At 47.2% G+C, this 20,858-nt stretch overlaps 1 protein-coding gene across 1 annotated transcript in view; it reads left to right on the top strand.

The window, feature by feature from the left end:
* The window catches only part of ABCA4 (ATP binding cassette subfamily A member 4), a 249,212-nt gene that overhangs the window by 207,192 nt on the left and 21,162 nt on the right, over nucleotides 1-20,858 (top strand). Inside the window, exons 37-42 of the mRNA XM_038745065.1 lie at nucleotides 855-970; nucleotides 4,635-4,782; nucleotides 9,891-10,014; nucleotides 14,350-14,479; nucleotides 15,217-15,337; nucleotides 19,416-19,478. Coding sequence (XP_038600993.1) covers nucleotides 855-970; nucleotides 4,635-4,782; nucleotides 9,891-10,014; nucleotides 14,350-14,479; nucleotides 15,217-15,337; nucleotides 19,416-19,478 — 702 coding nt within the window. The remainder of the gene's footprint in view (nucleotides 1-854; nucleotides 971-4,634; nucleotides 4,783-9,890; nucleotides 10,015-14,349; nucleotides 14,480-15,216; nucleotides 15,338-19,415; nucleotides 19,479-20,858) is intronic.

Here is a 20,858-nt window from a genome sequence, read left to right as displayed (position 1 = left end):
ACCTGTATATATGTATATATGTTTGTACATATTTATTACTCTATTTATTTATTTATTTATTTTACTTGTACATATCTATTCTATTTATTTTATTTTGTTAGTATGTTTGATTTTGTTCTCTGTCTTCCCCTTTTAGACTGTGAGCCCACTGTTGGGTAGGGACTGTCTCTATATGTTGCCAATTTGTACTTCCCAAGTGCTTAGTACAGTGCTCTGCACATAGTAAGCGCTCAATAAATACGATTGATGATGATCTGCCAAGCTAGCTCTCTTCCTCCCTTCAAAGCCCTACTGAGAGCTTACCTCCTCCAGGAGGCCTTCCCACACTGAGCCCCCTTTTTCCTCTCCTCCTCCCCATCCCCCCCACCCTACCTCCTTCCCCTCCCCACAGCACTTGTATATATTTGTACAGATTTATTACTCTATTTATTTTACTTGTACATATTTACTATTCTATTTATTTTGTTAATGATGTGCATATAGCTATAATTCTATGTATTCTGATGGTTTTGACACCAGTCTACATGCTTTGTTTGGTCGTCTGTCTCCACTTTCTAGACTGTGAGCCCATTGTTGGGTAGGGACCATCTCTATACGTTGCCTATTTGTACTTTCCAAGCGCTTAGTATAGTGCTCTGCACACAGTAAGCGTTCAATAAATATGATTGAATGAATGAATGGCATTTATTGAATCCTGACTGTGTACAGAGCATTTGGGAGTACGTTGTAATAGAAGTGGTAGACATGTTCCCTGTCCTCAAGGAGCTTACATCTAGTTCAGGTTGCCGCACGGAGTGTGTGCCCTCAGAATACTGGACAGCCCAAATCAGATTTTTTTTTTCTCTTCTGGCCAGACCAGTTATGCAGTGAGTGTCGGCCTGGTGGTGGGAATCTTCGTCGGATTTCAGAAGGAAGCTTACACTTCCCCAAGCAATCTCCCTGCTCTGATCGCCCTGCTGCTACTCTATGGGTACGTTCTTCAGGCCGCTGTCCATTTCTACGAGAAGCAGAGAAGCCGCGTGGCCTAGCGGAAAGAGCAAGGGCCTGAGAGTTGGAGGATCCGTGGCTGTTCTAATCCCAGCTCTGCCGAGTGTCTGATCTGGGACCTTGGGCAAGTCACTTAATTCCCTGAGCCCCAGTTACCTCATCTGTAAAATGGAGATTAAGAGTGTGGGACAGGGACTACCCCAGCCCATAGGACAGTGCTTGGCATGTAGTAAGCACTTAAATTTGATGGTGTTTGTTGAGCGCTTACTATGTGCCAAGCACTAAGTGCTGGAATAGATTCTTAGCAAGTTCCATAATAGTAATATTATTATTCGTATCTACCACTTGCCTGCTGTGTGGCCTTGGGAGAGTTACTTAACTTCTCTTTGCGTCAGTTCCCCCACCTGCAAAATGGGGACTCAACACCTGTCCTCTCTCCTGCTTAAGATTCATTCATTCAATAGTATTTATTGAGCACTTACTGTGTGGAGAGCACTGTACTAAGCACTTGGGAAGTACAAATCGGCAGCATACAGAGACAGTCCCTACCCAACAAAGGGTGTCACTTGGGACCTGATTATCTTGTATCTACCCCAGCAATAAGTACAACTCTTGGCATATAGTAAGTGTTTAACAAATACCAATCAATCAGTCAATCGTATTTACTGGACGCTGACTCCTACTAATAGTAATGATAAATAATAATTGTGGTTTTTGTTAAGTGCTATGTGCCAGGCACTGTGCTAAAGTCTATGGTAAATATAAGGTGATTAAGCATGGCTCAGTGGAAAGAGCATGGGATTTGGAGTCAAAGGTCATGGGTTCAAATCCCGGCTCTGCCACTTATCAACTGTGTGACTTTGGGCAAGTCACTTCACTTCTCTGGGCCTCAGTTACCTCATCTGTAAAATGGGGATTAAGACTGTGAGCCCCCCGTGGGACAACCGGATCACCTTGTAACCTCCCCAGCGCTAAGAACAGTGCTTTGCACATAGTAAGCGCTTAATAAATGTCATTATTATTATTAGGTTGGCCACATTTTACAGATGAGACAACTGAGGCACGGAGAAGTTGTGACTTTGTGCAGAGCATTCTAATAAGCATAGACACGTTCCCCGCCCATATTGAGTTTACAGTCTAGAGAACTGTACCACAATTATTTTCAGTGGTTCTGACTAAAGGTCACCGGGCCATGAATAGGAAGGTCATCAGGCAGAAACAGTTCACCTTAATTTGTCAGGAATGTGGTGCTTGCCAGTTGGGTCCTGCCAGCAGGAAGGGAGTAACCTGTCCAGTCCGGGTCTGGAGTTCCTGGTGGAACAAAATCATGCCGTAGAGAGTTTTCCTCACTATCCCAGCTGGCAACACCTGCTCTCTCACATCCTCTGATTGTTTTCCTAATAATAATGATAACGATTATAATAAAAATAATAATTATGGCACTTGTTAAGCGCTTACTACGTGCCAAGCACTGTTCTAAGCACCGGGGTTAATCAGGCTGGACACAGTCCCTGTCCCACATGGAGCTCCTACTCTTAATCCCCATTTTACAGATGAGGTAACTGAGGCACAGAGAAGTTAAGTGACTTGCCCAAGGTCACACAGCAGGCACATGGTGGAGACGGGTTTAGAACCCAGCTTCTTCTGACTCCAAGCCCCTGTTCTATCCACTACTACTACTACTACTACTACTACTACTACTACTACTAATGGCATTTATTAAATGCTTACTATGTGCAAATCACTGTTCTAAGTGCTGGGGAAGTTACAAGGTGATCAGATTGTCCCATGGGGGGCTCACAGTCTTGATCCCCATTTTACAGACGAGGTAACTGAGGCCCAGAGAAGTTAAGTGACTTGCCCAAAGTCGCACAGCTGACAATTGGTGGAGCCGGGATTTGAACACACGACCTCCGACTCCAAAGCCCGGGCTCTTTCCACTAAGCCACAGTGCTCCAAACAGAATCCAGGGACTCAGACTTTTCCTGATCCTGGTCCTCAAATCTCTTTTTCCTCCGTGAGCAAGCTCATCAACAGCCCTTTTCCCAGTGGTTGAAGCTGATAATGATAATAATAATAATAATAAAAATAATAATAGAGCGTCCTATGTACCAAGCACCAACCTAAGTGCTGAGGTAAGTACATGGTAATCAGGTCAGACATCATCCCTGTCCCTTTTGAGGCTCACAATCAAAGTCGGAGGGAGAACAGGTATTGAATCCCCATTTTACAGATGAGAGGGCAGAGGCACAGAGAAGTTTGGTAACTTGCCCAAGGTCCCACAGCAAACCAGGGGTAGAGCTGGGCTTAGAACCCAGATCCTCTGACTCCCAGTACTGTGATCTTTCCACTAGGCCACACTGCTTCCCAATTATTTGCTTGCAGCAGGCTTGTAACAAACATGCAGTGTGTTGGTCCCCAGTGTCCCCTTAGGTGTAAAGCCAAGGAGATGGGGGCGGGAGTAATCGGAGAGGAATGAATCACTTCTCCTCCCCAGGCAGCCAAGCTGATGAGATGCTATCCACTGATGTTCTTCAAGACCTTCTTCCAATTTATAACAAGAGTGGTATTTGTTCAGCGCTTACTATGTGCCTGGCACTGTACTAAATGCCAGAAGCAAGTACTAAATGCTAGACTCAACTGGACACTGTCCCTGAACCACATGGGGCTCCCAAGTTTAATCCTCATTTTACATATGAGGGAACTGCAGCCCAAAGTGAAGTCACCTGTCTGAGGTCACACAAGTAACTTAATTTCTCTGGGCCTCATTTACCTCATTTGTAAAATGGGGATTAAGACTGTGAGCCCCACATGGGACAACTTGATCACCTTTTATCCCCCACAGCGCTTAGAACAGTGCTCTGCACATAGTAAGTGCTTAACAAATACCATCATTATTATTATTATTATTAAGTGGCAGAGCCAGGATTAGAACCCATGGCTTTCTGACTCCCAAGCCCGTACTCTAATAATAATAATCATGGCATTTGTTAAGCGCTTACTATGTGCAAAGCACTGTTCTAAGCGCTGCCACATTTTCCAGCCCTTGAACCAGGCAGTGCTAGATTCCAAAGATAAATAAATGATGATCAAGAATGGAATCATTTCCTGGGATGCTCTCTGGGGCAGGAGAATCTGTACATCCTGCCAGTGTCCTCAGGGCCTGAGGAAGTGAGGTTATTCGGGTCCTGTCCATTCCATCTCTGAGTGGACACAATCAATTAGTGGTACCTATTGAGCGCTGACTGTGTGCAGATCACTGTATTAAGTGTTTGATAGAGTACAATATTAACAGAGTTTGTAATCAATCAATCAACTGTATTTACTGAGCACTTACTGTATGCGGAGCATTCTTCTTAAGCACTTAAGAGGATACAAGAGAATTGGTGGACACGTTCCCTGCCCACAATGACTTTACAGCCTAGAGGGACTGCAAAGAGAATGGGAATGAGAAGAGGGATGAGATAGCAGGAACCAGGAGCCGGGAAGTGGACGAGACAAACGTCCCCCGGTGGTTCCCCGGACGGAGCCTCGTTCGGGGTCAACATCCAGCCGCCCGACTGAAGACGGAGCCGCCCTTGGGATGAGGGAGCGAGTACATGAAACGGGAAAACGTGCCAGGTTGTGTGTTTCGGTCTCTCCACCAGCTGGTCTGTGATTCCCATGATGTACCCGGCATCCTTCCTGTTTGATGTCCCCAGTACGGCCTACGTGGCCTTGTCTTGCATCAATCTCTTCATCGGCATCAACAGCAGTGCCATCACGTTCATCCTGGGGCTCTTCGAAAACAACCTGGTGAGAGCAACTTTCCTGGTCTAGCTGTCGTATGGGCATCTGGTGGGGGGCATGGTGGAGGACTTGGGGGGCGAGGGCACGGCCAAGGGACTGAGCTTCCACTGGGGGCTTGGAAAATTCCCGGAGACCAGGAGGGTCAGTGGCATTTTGTGGCTCCCTTTGCTTACTCCGCCTGAGTCGTTTGGGTACACCCGGCCCTCTAAGCTGGCAAGACTAAGACCCTACCCGGCTCTCAGCCTTCCTGTCTGATTTCTCCTTCAGGATTATTTGGAAAAATGAGCTGGAAGTGCAGAGAAATGGCTTCTCTCAGGTTTCCAGTTTGAGGATGAGGATTTGCTGGGCCTGTGGTTCACTTGGGTTAGTACCCAATATCAAAAATATAAATATTCCAGGGTATCTAACTCAGCCTCCCTCCCCACCCAAAAACACCCCCATGGGTTAGGAAGCACCTTTTCTTGTAAGCAGAAACAACAGGAGATATGGCTACTCTGGTTCTGATTTTTTTTACTGCTGTTTGTGTCAGCACTACTATCGACTTCAAATTCTTCCACTATTCTAGCACTGCAGATGTTTCATTTCTTCCCATTTTTTCCCTTTAGCCTTTTCTCATTCTCTCCCTGCTATTTCTCAATTCTCCTCTCCCACTATACCCCAGCTCCCATGCTTCATTCTCCTCAAGCCAACCTACCCACGGTGCCTCCATTTCATCTGTCCCACTGCTGACCTCCTGCTCACATTCTCCCTCCTACTAAGACTGCTAGCCTGACGTGGGGCAGGAATTGTGTCCATCTTCACCTACCCCAGTGCTTAGAACAATGTTTGGTGCATAATAACTGCTTAACAAACCCCATAAAGGAAAGGACCTCCCTCCCCCTTCGCTTTCGGCAGACAACTTCCTTGCTTCTAAAATTACCATTGGCTTTAAAGCAGTCCACCACCTTGCCCGCTCCTACCTCACCTCGCTACTATCCTTCTCCTTGGAGAAGCAGCGTGGCTTAGTGGAAAGAGCCTGGGCTTGGGAGTCAGAGGTCGTGGCTCTGCCACTTGTCAGCTGTGTGACTTTGGGCAAGTCACTTCACTTCCCTGGGCCTCAGTTCCCTCATCTGTAAAATGGGGATAAAGCCTGTAAGTCCTTCATGGGACACCCTGATTACCTTGCCATCTACCCCAGTGCTTAGAACAGTACTTTGTACATAGTAAGCGCTTAACAGATGTCATCATATATACAACCCAGTTGGCACACTACGCTCCTCTAGTGCTAACCTTTTCACTGTGCCTCCATTTCACCTATCTTGCCATCCTGCCTCTGGCCTGGAATGCCCTCCCTCCTCAAATCCGATGGACAATTACTCTCCCCCCCTTTCAAAGCCTTACTGAGGGCACATCTCCTCCAAGAGGCCTTCCCAGACTAAGCTCCTCCTTTCCTCTTCTCTCACTCCATCCATTCATTCAATCGTATTTATTGAGCGCTTACTGTGTGCATAGCACTGTACTAAGCGCTTGGGAAGTACAAGTCGGCAACATATAGAGATGGTCTCTACCCAACAATGGGCACTGTATCACCTTAACTTGCTCCGTTTGTTCTTCCCTGGCTCTCAGCCCCACAGCACTTATGTACATATCTGTAATTTATTTATTTGTATTGATGACTGTCTCCCTGTCCAGAATGTAAACTCGTTGTGGGCAGGGAATGTGCCTGTTTATTGTTGTATTGTACTCTCCTTAGCCTTAAGTACAGTGCCCTGCACAGAGGAAGCACTCAATAAATGCGATGAAATGAATGAATGAATGGAGCCCTTTTCCTATTAATTTTCCATCACCCTTGGAATATCAACCTCCCCAGTTCAACCCCCACCTTCCTCCTTAGCATTCAGGTACGTGTCTCTATACTCTGTTGCTCGCTCTTCCCTGAAAATGATTTTCATGTCTGTCTCCACTGCTAGACTGCAAGCCCTTGGAGGGTGGGATCACGTCTAACAAATTCTACCGAACTCTCCCAAGCACGTAGTACAGCGCTCTGTACATGGTAGCAATCAATAAACGGTATGCGTTGATCGCAGGCTGATTTTTCAGCACGGTAGCCTGATGCAGAGGTGTCTGTCAATCATCTGAGAAGCAGCGTGGCTTAGTGGAAAGAGCCCAGGCTCGGGAGTCAGAGGTCATGGGTTCCAATCCCGGCTCTGCCGTTTGTCAGCTGTGTGACTTTGGGCAAGTCATTTCACTTCTATGGGCCTCAGTTCCCTCATCTGTAAAATGGGGATGAAGACTGTAAGCCCCACATGGGACAACCTGATCACTTTGTAACCTCCCCAGTGCTTAGAACGGTGCTTTGCACATAGTAAGCGCTTATCAAATACCATCATTATTATTATTATTATTATTATCTGAGGTTCAACGGAAAGAAGGGAGCCGGATTTTTAGAGATCTGGAGCCGGGCCAGTTGAGTAGCTGTTCTCAGATGCTTGTGCCTGCCTCTGCCAATCAGTCAATTAATCATATTTACTGAGCACTCACTATTCCTTCAACTCATTCATTCAATCATATTTATTGAGTGTTTCCTGTGTGCTGAGTACTGTACTTAAGCACTTGGAAAAGTACGGTGCAATAAACAGACACAATTTCTGCCCATAAAGAGCTTACGGTCTAGAGCAAGGGAGGCAGACGTCTACACAAATAAATGAATTACATTAAATTAAAGATATATACATAAGTGCAGGGGGGCTGAGAGGAAGGGAAGAACAAAAGGAGCAAGTCAGGGTGACACAGAAGGGAGTGGGAGAAGAGGAAATGGAGGGCTTAGTCTGGGAAGGCCTCTTGGAGGAGATGTGCCTTCGATAAGAGTGCGATTTAACAATATGACAGACGCATTCCCTGCCCACAACGAGCTTATAGTCTAGAGGGGGAGACAGGTGTCCCGGGGCTCTGGTAATAGGGGTGCACAGCAGGAAGGGCCTCCAGGAGAAGCTGAAGGAATCTCTCCAAGAGCCATGTGGCCAGAGAACAAATTTGGAGAGGAGAAATCAGTTGAGTGCCAAGATGCCTTTCTTGGGGCAGGCGGCATCAGTGCCAAGAAATGACGGATGAAAACCTCTGTCGGCCCCGGGCGATGACTCGCCGCCGCTGTGCCGCGGAGAGGCACCAGACACTAGGATCGTGCCACGAGGAACTGCTGACTTTTCCATTCCCGGTAGCCTCTGGCAGCCAACTTGGGTGCAATCCCGCTTTATTAGCTGAAGTAAATTTTTCCCGGATACAGAAGAAAGGATTTTCCTCTAGGAGCTCTCTCCCGCTGCATGTCTCTGGGGAAGCTGGACAGAAAATGATGTGATCTAGTAGGTAGAGCATGGTCAGAACGATCTGAGTTCTAATTCTAGCTCCTCCCTGAGACTGCTGTGTGACCTTGGCAAGTCACTTCACTTCTCTGGGCCTCAGTGACCTCATCTGTAAAATGGGGATTGAGATTGTGAGCCCCACGTGGGACAGGGACTGTGCCCAACCCGATTTGCTTGCATCCACCCCAGCGCTTAAAACAGTGCCTGGCGCATAGTAAGCCGTTGTTGGGTAGGGACCGTCTCTATATGTTGCCGATTTGTACTTCCCAAGCACTTAGTACAGTGCTCTGCACATTGTAAGCGCTCAATAAATATGATTGAATGAATGAATGAACAAATACCAAAAGTATTATTATTATTTATTATTATTAATTAGAATCAATTGTTATTATTATTATTATTATTATTATTATTAATGCCGCTGCCCCAGGAAGTTTTAGAGTACATGGCTCTGTCCTGGAGGTGCAAAAAACAAATAAATCTAGACTGTGAGCTCTTTGTGAGCTGGGAATGTGTCTACCAACTCTGTTGTATTGTACTCTCCCAAACACGTAATACGATGCTCTGCACACAGTAAGCACAAAATCAATATATTGATTGCTTGCTCTGGCCTCCAGAAGTTCCCTGTCATCACTTCAATCACAAAGACCACCTCAGTCAATAATAATAATAATCACAACAACAATAATAATAATAATCACAACAACAATAATAATAATAATCACACCATCTCAATAATAATGTTAATAATGATTATGGCATTTATTAAGTGCTTATTTGGTGAAAATAATAATAATGATAATTAATAATGATGATGGTATTTGTTAAGCGCTTACTGTGTGCCAAGCACTGTTTTAAGTGCTGGGGTAGATACAAGGCGATCAGGTCGTCCCACGTGGGGCTCACCGTCTTAATCCCCATTTTACAGATGAGGTAACTGAGGCCCAGAGAAGTTAAATGACTTGTCCAAAGTCACACAGCTGACAAGTGGCGGAGCTGGGATTAGAACCCGGGATTAGGCTCTGACTCTCAAGCCCTTGCTCCCCCTCGTCCCTCTCTCCATCCCCCTCATCTTACCTCCTTCCCTTCCCCACAGCACCTGTATATATGTATATATGTTTGTACATATTTATTACTCTATTTATTTATTTTACTTGTACATATCTATTCTATTTATTTTATTTTGTTAGTATGTTTAGTTTTGTTCTCTGTCTCCCCCTTTTAGACTGTGAGCCCACTGTTGGGTGGGGACTGTCTCTATATGTTGCCAACTTGTACTTCCCAAGCGCTTAGTACAGTGCTCTGCACACAGTAAGCGCTCAATAAATACGATTGATTGATTGATTGCTCTTTCCACCATGTCTCGCTAATAAATTAGATTGTGAGCCCCCCACAAGGGATGAGAACCATGTCTAATTTCCCATCTGTGTGTTCCCTCCCAGTGCTCAGAACAGTGCCCTGCACACAGTAAGCACTTAATAAATACAATTACTGCTACTCCTGCCAAGTGCCGTGGTAGATACAACGTTATGAAATTGGGCACAGTCCCTGTCCCGATAAGTCGGCTAGTCAGTCGTATTTATTGAGCACTTACTGTGTGCAGCACACTGTACTGAGCGCTTGGGAGAGGACAATAGATCAATATAACAGACACATTTCCTTCCCACAACAGAGGAATGGTAGGAGGGAGAGGGGACGCTGACAGGAGGGAGCCGTGGGGGTCACGGTCACAGAAGGGGTTTGATTTTAGGATGCTGCCATCCCTCTGTGTTGCAGACCCTGCTGAAGTTCAATGCCAGGCTAAGGACGCTGCTCATCATCTTCCCTCATTTCTGCCTGGGCCGGGGGCTCATCGACCTGGCCGTGAGCCAGGCCGTGATCGACGTCTACGCCAGGTTCGGTAGGTAGATTTCCCACCCGCTGGAGCGTGGGGAGGCCCCGGCCACCCCAATCAATCAATCAATCAATTGTATTTATTGAGCGCTTACTGTGTGCATCATCATCATCATCATCAATCGTATTTATTGAGCGCTTACTGTGTGCAGAGCACTGTAATCAGCGCTTGGGAAGTACAAGTTGGCAACATATAGAGACGGTCCCTACCCAACAGTGGGCTCACAGTCTAAAAGGGGGAGACAGAGAACAAAACCAAACATACCAAGAAAATAAAATAAATAGAATAGATGTGTACAGTTAAATAAATAAATAAATAAATATAGAAATAAATATGTACAAACATATATACATATATACAGGTGCTGTGGGGAAAGGAAGGAGGTAAGACGGGGGGATGGAGAGGGGGACGAGGGGGAGAGGAAGGAAGGGGCTCAGTCTGGGAAGGCCTTCTGGAGGAGGTGAGCTCTCAGTAGTGCCTTGAAGGGAGGAAGAGAGCTAGCTTGGCGGATGGGCAGAGGGAGGGAATTCCAGGCCCGGTGGATGACGTAGGCCGGGGGTCGATGGCGGGACAGTCGAGAACAAGGTACGTTGAGGAGATTAGCAGCAGAAGAGCGGAGGGTGCGGGCTGGGCTGTAGAAGGAGAGAAGGGAGGTGAGGTAGAGGGGGTGAGTGTACAGAGCACTGTACTAAGCACTTGGGAGGTACGTCGGCCACACATAGAGACAATCCCTACCCAACAGTGGGCTCACAGTCTAGAAGCTCAGGTGCAAGCTAGAGAGAGGGGCAGGAGACGGGGAGGCCACCGGGGCTGAGGGACATTCTTCCTTGGATTCACCTTCTGGCATCTAGCTTTATTTCTATTTATTCTGCTGACTTGACACCTGTCCACGTGTTTTGTTTTGTTGTCTGTCTCCCCCTTCCAGACTGTGAGCCCGTTGTTGGGTAGGGACCGTCTCTATCTGTTGCCAACTTGTACTTCCCAAGCGCTTAGTACAGTGCTCTGTACACACTCAATAAATATGATTGATTGAATGAATGAATGAATGAATAAATGCGATTTAATGAATGAATGAATGAATGGACAAGGGACTGGGGCTTGGAGAACCCCCAAACATACAATCTGTCCCTATTCAGAGGAATATTCGGTCCCCATTCTGCCCCTATGCTAGGAGCAGCATGCCCTAGTGGATGGAGCATGGGCCTGGGAATCAGAAGGACCTGGGTTCTAATCCCAACTCCACCACTTGTCGGCTGTGTGACCTTGGTCCAGTCACCTCACTTCTCTGTGACTCGGTTCCCCCTTCTGTAAAATAAGATTAAGATTGTGTGCCCTATCTGGGACAGGGACTTTGTCCAATCCAGTTAACTTGTATCCACCTCAGCTCTTAGAACAGTGCCTCTAAATGTTGAACAAATACCACAATCATTATTGTTATTATTATCATTATCATCATTCAGGCCTGGGGGTTACTATTGGCCCTTTTTTCCCATATTTCGCTTTCCCTTCTGCGTTATCTATGCACTTGGATTTGTAACCTTTGGGCGTTTGATATTCACCTCACCCCTCAACCCCACATTGTAAATTTCAAGTGCATAACCACCGCAGAAGAGAGAGTGAAATGGGAAAAAAGGATCGTCAGTAATCCCCAGGCCTGGATGATGTGACTTTGGGTAAGTCACTTAACTTCTGCTCAATGGAAAGAGCACGGGCTTGGGAGTCAGAGGTCATGAGTTCAAATATCTGCTCTGCCAATTGTCAGCTGTGTGACTTCGGGCAAGTCACTCCACTTCTCTGGGCTTCAGTTACCTCATCTGTAAAATGGGGATGAAGACTGTGAGCCCTACATGGGACAAACTGATCACCTTGTAACCTCCCCAGCACTTAGAATAGTGCTTTGCACACAGTAAGCGCTTAACAAATGCCATTATTATTATTATTATTCTCTGGACCTCGGTTAAAGCATCTGTAAAAATGGGGATTAAGAGTGGGAGCCCCATGTGGGACAGGGACAGTGTCCAACTTGATTAATGTGTTTCTACCCCAGCACTTAGAACAGTGTTTGACAAATACCACGGTTATTATTATTAAAACCACTGCCTCAGGAAGTTTTAGAGTACGTGGCTCTGTCTTGGAAGTGCACAAAACAAACCAGATGTAGACTGCGAGCTCACTGTGGGCAGGGAATGTGTCTATCAACTCTGTTGCATTGTATTGAGAAGCAGCATGGCTCAGTGGAAAGAGCCCGGGCTTTGGAGTCAGCGGTCATGGGTTCAAATCCCGGCTGCACCAATTGTCAGCTGTGTGACTTTGGGCAAGTCACTTCACTTCTCTGGGCCTCAGTTCCCTCATCTGTAAAATGGGGGTGAAGACTGTGAGCCCCCTGTGGGACAACCTGATCACCTTGTGGCCTCCCCAGAGCTTAGAACAGTGCTTTGCACATAGTAAGTGCTTAATAAATGCCATTATTCATTCATTCATTTAATCATATTTATTGAGCGCTTACTGTGTGCAGAGCACTGTACTAAGCGCTTAGGGAGTACAAATTTGCAGCATATAGAGACGGTCCCTACCCAACAGCGGGCTCACAGTCTAGAAGGGGGAGACAGGCGACAAAACAAAACATATTAACAAAATAAAATAAATAGAATAAATATGTACACATAAAATAAATAAATAAATAGAGAAATAGATACATACAAACATATATACATATATACAGGTGCTGTGGGGACAGGAAGGAGGTAAGGCGAGGGGGATGGGGATGGGGAGGAGGGGGAGAGGAAGGAGGGGGCTCAGTCTGGGAAGGCCTCCTGGAGGAGGTGAGCTCTCAGTAGGGCTTTGAAGGGAGGAAGAGAGCTAGCGTGGCGGATGTGCGGAGTTAGGGCATTCCAGGCCAGGGGGATGACGTGGGTCGGGGGTCGACAGCGGGACAGGTGAGAACGAGGCCCAGTGAGGAGATTAGTGGTGGAGGAGCGGAGGGTGCGGACTGGGCTGGAGAAGGAGAGAAGGGAGGTGAGGTAGGAGGGGGCGAGGGGATGGACAGCCTTGAAGCCGAAGGTGAGAAGTTTTTGCCTGATGCGTAGGATGATTGGTAGCCACTGCAGATATCTGAGGAGGGGAGTAACATGCCCAGGGCATTTCTGCACAAAGATGATCTGGGCAGCGGCGTGGAGTATGGATTGAAGTGGGGAGAATCAGGAGTATGGGAGATCGGAGAGGAGGATGATGCAGAAATCCAGTCGGGATAGGAAGAGAGATAGAATCAGCAAGGTAGCAGTTTGGATGGAGAGGAAACGGCGGATCTTGGCGATGTTGCAGAGGTGAGACCAGCAGGTTTTGGTGACGGATTGGATGTGAGGAGTGAACGAGAGAGCGGTGTCGAGGATAACACCAGCGTTGTGGGCTTGTGAGACGGGAAGGATGCAAGTGCCATCAACAGTGATGGGAAAGTCAGGGAGAGGGCAGGGTTTGGGAGGGAAGATAAGGAGTTCAGTCTTGGACATATTGAGTTTTAGATGGCGGGCAGACATCTAGATGGAGATGTCCTGAAGGCAGAAGGAGATGCGAGCCTGCAGGGAGGGAGAGAGAGCAGGGGCAGAGATGTAGATTTGGGTGTCATCAGTGTAGAGATGATAGTTGAAGCCGTTATTATTATTATTACTCTCCCAAGCACGTAGTATAGTAGTACAGTACCATAATTATTATTACTGTCTGTCTTCCACTCTAGACTGTAAGCTCGTTAAGGACGGGGAATGTGCCCACTAATTCTGTTGTATAGTACTCTCCCAGGCACTTAATATAGTGCTCTGCACATAGTAAGCACTCAATAAATGCCAGTGATTGTTTGATTCACGGCCCTCAAGAGTATCGGAAGGATAACGTGTTGGTTTGGTGAGCTAGCCTTGATCTCGTGTGGGCCAGGAACTGTACCCTGAGCAGCCAGGCAAGGCACTCGAGGGGCACTGGAGGGTTTGTCCAATAATTTGCAAGGTGAGATAGCCGCTCTTCACCTGGGGGAGTTGGATTTAGAGAAGCAGCATGGCTCAGTGGAAAGAGCCCGGGCTTGGGAGTCAGAGGTCATGCGTTCAAATCCCACCTCTGCCAATTGTCAGCTGTGTGACTTTGGGCAAATCACTTAACTTCCTTGGGCCTCAGTTACCTCATCTGTAAAATGGGGATTAAGACTGGAGCCCCACGTGGGACAATCTGATCACCCTGTATCCTCCCCAGTGCTTAGAACAGTCCTTTGCACATAGTGAGCACTTAACAAATGCCATCATTATTATTATTATTATTTAAGACCTCATTCACACTGGTTTCCCCGGCTTCGCTCTCCAGGAGAGGTGCACACTTCCGATCCGTTCCGGTGGGACTTGGTGGGGAAGAACATGGTTGCCATGGCGGTGGAAGGGGTGGTCTACTTCACTCTGACCCTCCTCATCCAGCATCACTCCTTCTTCAGCCACCGGTATGTCTGCCCAGTCTTGCCAGGTCCCCAACTCCGCCCTCTCATCTCGTTCTTCCCCGGTGAGCTCTGGTCACCTCTTCCCGGACCTCTCCCAGATGCCTCGACGATGGGAAAAATCCTGACGGCCTTGTTCTCTGCCGTGATGGACAGATGGACAGACGGACAGAGGCATCCCCCCCAACCCCATCCCCACACTCCCACGGGTCCCTCCTGACTGAGGAGTCGAGGGCCATTTGCCTGTTTTTCTGAGGTGATAATAGAATTCCAGCCTGAGCCATTTCTGAGGGATGCTTTGCACATAGTAATTGCTCAATATATACGATTAATTGATCGATTGACACCAACAAGAACCCAATCTGAAAACCCAGCCTCATTTCTGGCCTGAATGTATCTGTGAGGGAGCGGCTGGGCCTGGTGGAAGGTCGTTGCCCAGCCGGTGTCGGGAAAGATGGTGTCCAAAGTCACTACAGCCCAAAGGCCAACCTGAGGGGGCCCAGGAACACTAGATGATTTTAAAATCTCTTCCCTCCCCACCATGCTGTTCCAGTGGGGGTAACTTCACCCCCAAGAGCCTATGTCTTTCATGTTCTGGGGACTAACGGACGCTGCCTCATTTCCCACACAGGAACTTTACCTTCCCACACCCTCCTGGGCACATCCACATTCCTGTCATTTCCAGATGCCGAAGCCCCTCTCTCTGCCGCGACCGCCTTCTCTAATCTCTTTCACTCCTTTAGGATTTCTGAGCCTGCTAAGGCACTTATCGTTGATGAGGACGATGACGTGGCAGAGGAAAGGCAGAGAATCATTAATGGTGGAACTAAAGCTGATATCTTGACACTCAACGAACTGACCAAGGTAACGGTTCGAGGTTCTGAATGTTGTCGATGTAGTTAGTTAGGAAGTATGGGTTTATAGAACCTCACTGGGCACGAAATCTGTAATCTGCTCCCTTTTTTCAGAGGTGAACGACGTGTTCTAATTATGGTACTTGGTATTTGTTAAGCACTTACTATATATCAAGCACTGTTCTAAGCGCTGGGGTAGATACAAGTTAATTAAGTTGGACACAGTCCCTGTTCCACATGGGGCTCCTGGTCTAAGTAGGAGGGAGAACGGGTATTGAATCCCTATTTTATAATTGAGGAAACTGAGGCACAGAGAGAATAAGTCTCCCAGCAGGCAAATGTGTTCTAAGCGCTGGGGTAGATACAAGTTAATTAAGTTGGACACGGTCCTTGTTCCACATAATAATAATAATAATGATGGCATTTATTAAGCCCTTACTATGTGCAGAGCACTGTTCTAAGCACTGGGGAGGTATAAGGTGATCAGGTTGTCCCACGTGGGGCTCACAGTCATAACCCCCATTTTACAGATGAGGTAACTGAGGCACAGGGAAGTTAAGTGACTTGCCCAAAGTCACACAGGTGACAATTGGCGAAGCCAGGATTTGAACCCATCACCTCTGACTCCAAAGCCCGGGCTCTTTCCACTGAGCCACGCTGCTTCTCTATGGGGCTCATGGTCTAAGTAGGAGGGAGAACAGGTATTGAATCCCTATTTTATATTTGAGGAAACTGAGGCACAGAGAGAATATTGTGAGTGCTGGGGTAGATACAAGTTAAGTTGGACACAGTCCCTGTTCCACATGGGGCTCCTGGTCTAAGTAGGAGGGAGAACAGGTATTGAATCCCTATTTTATAGTTGAGGAAACTGAGGCACAGAGAGAATAAGTCTCCCAGCAGGCAAATGTTTGAGCCGGGATTATAATAATGATGGCATTTATTAAGTGCTTACTATGTGCAAAGCACTGTTCTAAGCGCTGGGCACTGTTCTAAGCACTGGATTAGAACCCAGGTCCTCTTACTCCCAAGCCTGTGCTCTTCCCACTAGGCAACACCAGCATGTTCTGAAAAAACCAACCTCCTTGACCCTGAAAAAAACCGTTTTCTTCATGTAAATGGATGCCCTCCCTTTATTATAGTATCTTACTGGTGTTCTGTGGCCATCCAATTTCAACGCACTTTTTCTGCCTAGAGGCACAGAGAAGTTAAGTGATTTGCCCAAAGTCACACAGCTGACAATTGGCAGAGCCAGGATTTGAACCCATGACCTCTGACTCCAAAGCCCAGGCTCTTTCCACTGAGCCACGCTGCTTCTCTACGGGGCTCATGGTCTAAGTAGGAGGCAGAACAGGTATTGAATCCCTATTTTATAGTTGAGGAAACTGAGGCACAGAGAGAATAAGTCTCCCAGAAGGCAAATGTGTTCTAAGCGCTGGGGTAGATACAAGTTAATTAAGTTGGACACAGTCCCAGTTCCACCTGGGGCTCCTGGTCTAAGTAGGAGGGAGAACAGGTATTGAATCCCTATTTGATAGTTGAGGAAACTGAGGCACAGAGAAAAAAGTCTCCCAGCAGGCAAATGTTTGAGCCGGGATTATAATAATGATGGCATTTATTAAGCACTTACTATGTACAAAGCACTGTTCTAAGCACTGGATTAGAACCCAGGTCCTCTTACTCCCAAGCCTGTGCTCCTCCCACTAGGCAACACCAGCATGTTCTGAAAAAACCAACCTCCTTGACCCTGAAAAAAAACCGTTTTCTTCATGTAAATGGATGTCCTTCCTTTATTATAGTATCTTACTGGTGTTCTGTGGCCATCCAATTTCAACGCACTTTTTCTGCCTAGATGCTCTCCTGGTTAAGCCCCCCTCTAGACTAAGCTCGTTGTGGGCAGGGAATGTGTCTGTTTATTGTTATATTGTACTCTTCCAAGCGCTTAGTACAGTGCTCTGCACACAGTAAGCCCTCAATCAATATGACTGACTGAATGAAGGATTGATCCAAGAGCCCGTAGCATGCCGGAGGAAAGGGTGAGCTTCCCCAGAAATGAGCCTCTCAAGCCTTGGCGTTTCCTTCTCTCTGGGGAAGCAGGGTGACCAGAATTCCAGGCTGATCTCGGGTCCCTGCTTCCCTTTGCCCACTATTCCCTGTTTTCACTTTTCAGTCCCCAGCCCATCCGACAGGTTGGACGACCTCTGCTCCCGTGACCGACGGGGTTTTCATTCATTCATTCACTTCATCGTATCTATTGAGTGCTTACCATGTGCACAGCACTGTACTAAATGCTTGGAAGAGTATACTAGAACAATAAACGGATGCATTGTCCTGCCCACAATGAGCTCACAGTCTAGAGGGGGAGACAGACATTAATATAAATAAATAACGTACATATGTGGACGTAAGTACTGTGGGGCTGGGAAGGGGGATGAATAAAAGAGCAAGTCAGGGTGATGCAGAGGGGAGGGGAAAAGGGGAAAGTGGGGGTTAGTCAGGGAAGGCCTCTTGGAGGAGATGGGCCTTCAAAGAGGCTTTGAAGTTGGGGATAGTGATTGTCCGAGGAGGGAGGGTATTCCAGGCCAAAGGGAGGACGTGGGTGATACTTGTTGGGTTTGCATTTCAGCAGATCTGCCTCTCAGCCAACACCCCCCAAAGCCAGAGTTTGGCTCCATAGGCCAGTCTCATGATGGCAATCCAACAATCAATCAATCTTCTAGACTGTGAGCCCGGCTTCTAGACTGTGAGCCCGCTGTTGGGTAGGGACCGTCTCTATATCATCATCATCAATCGTATTTATTGAGCGCTTACTATGTGCAGAGCTCTATATGTTGCCAACTTGTACTTCCCAAGCGCTTGGTACAGTGCTCTGCACATAGTAAGCACTCAGTAAATGCGATTGAATGAATGAATGAATCAATGGTATTTATTGAGCACTTACTGTGTGCAGAAGACTGTACTGAGCATTTGAGAGAGTACAAACAGCGCTCATCCGAGCTGCTAGCTCATGGGTTAGAGGAACAGAGAGGGGGATTGACTAGCTTAGAATCACACAGCAATCGGTGAGCATGCCGAGATTGGAAACTAGTGTGCCCTGATCTGAGGATGCTTCACCACGGATCACCCTATCCCAGACCTCGAGTTTCCCGAGTCTTTCTCTTTCCCTCCTTGTTTGACAGCCCTGGAAAAGCGGGGACAACTAGGTTCATTCATTCAATCATATATATTGAGCACTTACTGGGTGCAGAGCACTGTACTAAGCACTTGGCAAGTACAAATCAGCACCATATAGAGATAGTCCCTAGCCAACAATGGGCTCACAGTCTAGAAGCAGCGTGGCTCAGTGGAAAGAACCGGGGCTTTGGAGTCAGAGGTCATGGGTTCAAATTCTGGGTCCGCCAATTGTCAGCTGTGTGACTTTGGGCAAGTCACTTAACTCTCTCCAGGTGATTCTTCAAGGGAACGCTGTGTTCTCTCAGTCAAGGCGCAGAGGAAACAGTAGCTCCAAGTAGCGTGGTGTAGTGGATAGAGCACAGCTCTGGCAGTCAGGAGGACCTGGGTTCTAATCCCACCTAAGCCACTTGCCTGCTGTGTGACCTTGGCCAAGTCATTTCACTTCCCTGTGCCTCAGTTACTTCCTCTCTAAAATGGGGATTAAGATTGTGAGCCCCTTGTGGGACAAGAACTGTGCTCACCTATTTCCATATATCTACCCAGAGATACATACCAGAGATATACCCAGAGAAGCAGTGGGGCTCAGTGGAAAGAGCACAGGCTTGGGAGTCAAAGGTCCTGGGTTCAAATCCTGACTCCTCCAATTATCAGCTGTGTGACTTTGGGCAAGTCACTTAACTTCTCTGGACCTCAGTTACTTCATCTGTGAAATGGGGATTAAGACTGTGAGCCCCCCGTGGGATAACCTTATCACCTTGTAACCTCCCCAGTGCTTAGAACAGGGCTTTGCACATAGTAAGCACTTTAAAAATGCCATTATTATTATTATTATTATTACCCCAGCACTTAGAAAAGTGCTTGACACATAGTAAGCGCTTAACAAATAGTATCATTGTCAATTCTTCCCGGCTTTCCAGGTTTACTCTGGCACCTCGGGCCCGGCAGTGAACAGGCTGTGCCTTGGCGTCCGCCCTGGAGAGGTAAGTCTTCGACGCCCCCCTCCTAGAATAGCAGCACCAATCACCACCTGCCCACCCGTTTAAAGACTACATGAAACCAGCCACGAGTCTAAAGAAACCAGCCAGCGGGCCTTCAGTGAATTTAATAATGATGGTATTTGTTAAACCGCTTATTATGTGCCAAGAACTGCTCTGAGCTCTGGAGTAGAAACAAGGTAATCAGGTTGTCCCACGTGGGGCTCACAACCCTAATCCCCATTTTGCAGATGAAGTAACTTAGTACAGTGCTCTGCACACAGTAAGCGCTCAATAAATACGATTGATAATGAAGTAACTGAGGCACAGAGAAGTTTCCCCAGGTCATACAGCAGACAAGTGGCAGAGCCAGGATTAGAACCCACATCCTCTGACTTCCAAGCCCCTGCTCTTTCCAATAAACCATGCTGCTTTGACCACCATTTGCCTTATAATAATAATAATAATAATAATGGCATTTATTAAGCACTCACTATGTGCAAAGCACTGTTCTAAGCGCTGGGGAGGTTACAAGGTGATCAGGTTGTCCCACGGGGGGCTCCAGTCTTAATCCTCTCCATTTTCCAGATGAGGGAACTGAGGCGGAGAAAAGTGAAGTGACTTGCCCAAAGTCACACAGCTGACAATTGGCAGACCCAGGATTAGAACCCATGTCCTCTGACTCCAAAGCCCGTGCTCTTTCCACTGAGCCACACTACTTCTCTGTAATAATAATTATGGTGTTTGTTAAGTGCTTACTAGGTGCCAAGCACTGTTCTAAGCACTGGGGAAGATACATGGTAATCAGATTGTCCCACCTGGGACTCACAGTCTTCATTCCCGTTTTACAGATGAGGTCACTGAGGCCCAGAGACGTGAGGTGACTTAATAATAATAATAATGGCATTTGTTAATCACTTACTATGTGCAAAGCACTGTTCTAAGTGCTGGGGAGGATACAAGATGATCAGGTTGTCCCACGGGGGGCTCACAATCTTAATCCCCATTTTATAGATGAGGTAACTGAGGCCCAGAGAAGTGAAGTGACTCGCCCAAAGTCACACAGCAGACAAGTGGCAGAGCCAGGATTAGAACCCATGACCTCTGATGCCCAAGCCCGGGCTGTTGCCACTAAGCCACGCTGCTTCTTACATGGGGCTCAGGGTGTTGGGGGAAAGAAGAGCGAGATTTGGGGGAAGGAGCCGTGCCGTGGTGGGGGGACCACCTTCTCTTCCTCCAAGGCTGTGGTTGACTGTGACTTCTAGACTGTGAGCCCACTGTCGGGTAGGGACTGTCTGTATATGTTGCCAACTTGCACTTCCCAAGCGCTTAGTACAGTGCTCAGCACACAGTAAGTGCTCAATAAATACGATTGAATGAATGAAT

This window comes from Tachyglossus aculeatus, chromosome 4 (assembly GCF_015852505.1).
Source record: "Tachyglossus aculeatus isolate mTacAcu1 chromosome 4, mTacAcu1.pri, whole genome shotgun sequence".
Classification (NCBI taxonomy): Eukaryota; Metazoa; Chordata; class Mammalia; order Monotremata; family Tachyglossidae; genus Tachyglossus; species Tachyglossus aculeatus.
The sequence above is the reverse complement of the archived record's forward strand: the minus strand, read 5'-3'. Positions and strand labels throughout refer to the sequence as shown.